The sequence below is a fragment of the Amphimedon queenslandica genome, unplaced genomic scaffold, assembly GCF_000090795.2.
Source record: "Amphimedon queenslandica unplaced genomic scaffold, v1.1 AMPQUscaffold_3344_Cont24659, whole genome shotgun sequence".
Classification (NCBI taxonomy): Eukaryota; Metazoa; Porifera; class Demospongiae; order Haplosclerida; family Niphatidae; genus Amphimedon; species Amphimedon queenslandica.
The window spans coordinates 1-1,396 of record NW_003556326.1 but is presented as its reverse complement, the minus strand read 5'-3'; the positions used below and the strand labels follow the sequence as shown (position 1 = coordinate 1,396).

The window sequence follows — 1,396 nt, the reverse complement described above, 5'->3', positions numbered from 1 at the left end:
TATTTCACCCACAAGATCATATGGTTTAATACCATCAGAGAAAAATTTTTGTGTTGTTGGAGCACAAAGATCTTCTTGAAGTTACTACACAAATAAAATTAATAATTTTTACTTATGGAATTTAATAGATAAAATACCTTATATATCAGCATTAGTGCTATCAAAGAGCACTTGTACTATCAGAGAGATGTTCATTTCTAGCTCTCCTAAATTCATCCACTTCACGTAATATTTGATCAATATTTTCTTCATATCTTTCTGGTACCGGTATAAGATTTATACTTGGCTCTAGCCTGGGAACTTTCTTATGGGCCCGTTGTCACTGTAGCTCTCCATACAATGATTCAATAATATTGCAATGTTCAACATTCTCAGCGTGACGTTTCTCTTTTTCATTTCTACGTTTCTTGCGCAGGCGGTCTGTTTCCTACAATTGTCAAAATTAATATCAAAGAAAATTTTAAAATCATTACTTACCTCATTATATTCTTCTTTAGTCACTTTCAACTGTCTTTCAAGTTCATCAATACGTTCAGTGAGTCTTGTGACCTAAAATTGATACAATTAGGATAAGCATTACCACACAAAAATACAGCAAACAACATTGCCAAAACCAAGAGATTATCAGTTTACCTCTTCGTGACGTTGCTTATGAGCAGTTTGTAGTTGATCCTTTACACTAGCAAGAGATTGCCTGTGCTCTGTCACCTAGTGCATACAGCATGATGTAATAGTATAACAATGCTTTTAGTTACAATACATTTATTATCATTTTGTGGTATAGATAATGATACCAGTCACATGAGTATCAACTAACCTGAGTTTGTAGTTACCCGACTTGCCCCTTTAGTTTGTCACATTCTCTACTGTAAGCATTAACTTGAGTTATGAGGATTTGCTTTTCTTCATCTTCTGACTCATCTGCTTCTGATCCTTTACTTATTTTCCTAAGTTTCCTAGCTAATTTATTTCTTTCACTAGCTATCCTGTCTCTGTCCTCTGTTAATCTATTTCTTTCCTCAAAAATTTTTTTCTTTTCCTCTTTCAATCTTGATACCTATAAATAAAGTTAAACTTTATGTTCACCAAAAAAAGCTCGAAGTGAATGATGTATTTATGCATCATGTGACATGCCATACCTCAATGGTAAGATTAGAGATCTGTTCTGTCAACTCAATTATTTTATATTTAGCTTCAGTTACTTCTGATGCTAACTCTGACTTCTCTTTTGTTACTTCAACAAGTTTATCTCCTATCAATTTTTTCTACAAGGAAAAGATCACGGGCAGACAATACTATATCTATATTCTAACCATTTCCATTAATTCGTCAATTTGGCATTGCTCAGAGTCGGAGCCCATTTCTTTGGTTGAATTTTTAAGTTGAATACTCTGCT

General features: G+C 33.3%; 1 protein-coding gene across 2 annotated transcripts; it reads right to left on the bottom strand.

Annotated features, from left to right (window-relative positions):
- Positions 1 to 1,396, bottom strand: LOC109592962 (uncharacterized). Of its 2 annotated transcripts, XR_002190655.1 has the most exons (7): positions 1,314 to 1,396; positions 1,140 to 1,265; positions 818 to 1,057; positions 634 to 708; positions 478 to 549; positions 138 to 427; positions 1 to 84 (listed from the first exon to the last, which is right to left on the bottom strand). XR_002190655.1 is itself a non-coding variant. In XM_020008254.1 (3 exons), the coding sequence occupies exons 1-3, from the start codon at positions 1,359 to 1,361 to the stop codon at positions 830 to 832; spliced, it is 402 nt and encodes a 133-aa protein (XP_019863813.1). In that variant the 5' UTR covers positions 1,362 to 1,390; the 3' UTR covers positions 761 to 829. The 2 variants fall into 2 exon arrangements, 1 of the variants encoding a protein (XP_019863813.1); XM_020008254.1 differs by lacking the exons at positions 1 to 84; positions 138 to 427; positions 478 to 549; positions 634 to 708 and having other exon boundaries at positions 761 to 1,057; positions 1,314 to 1,390.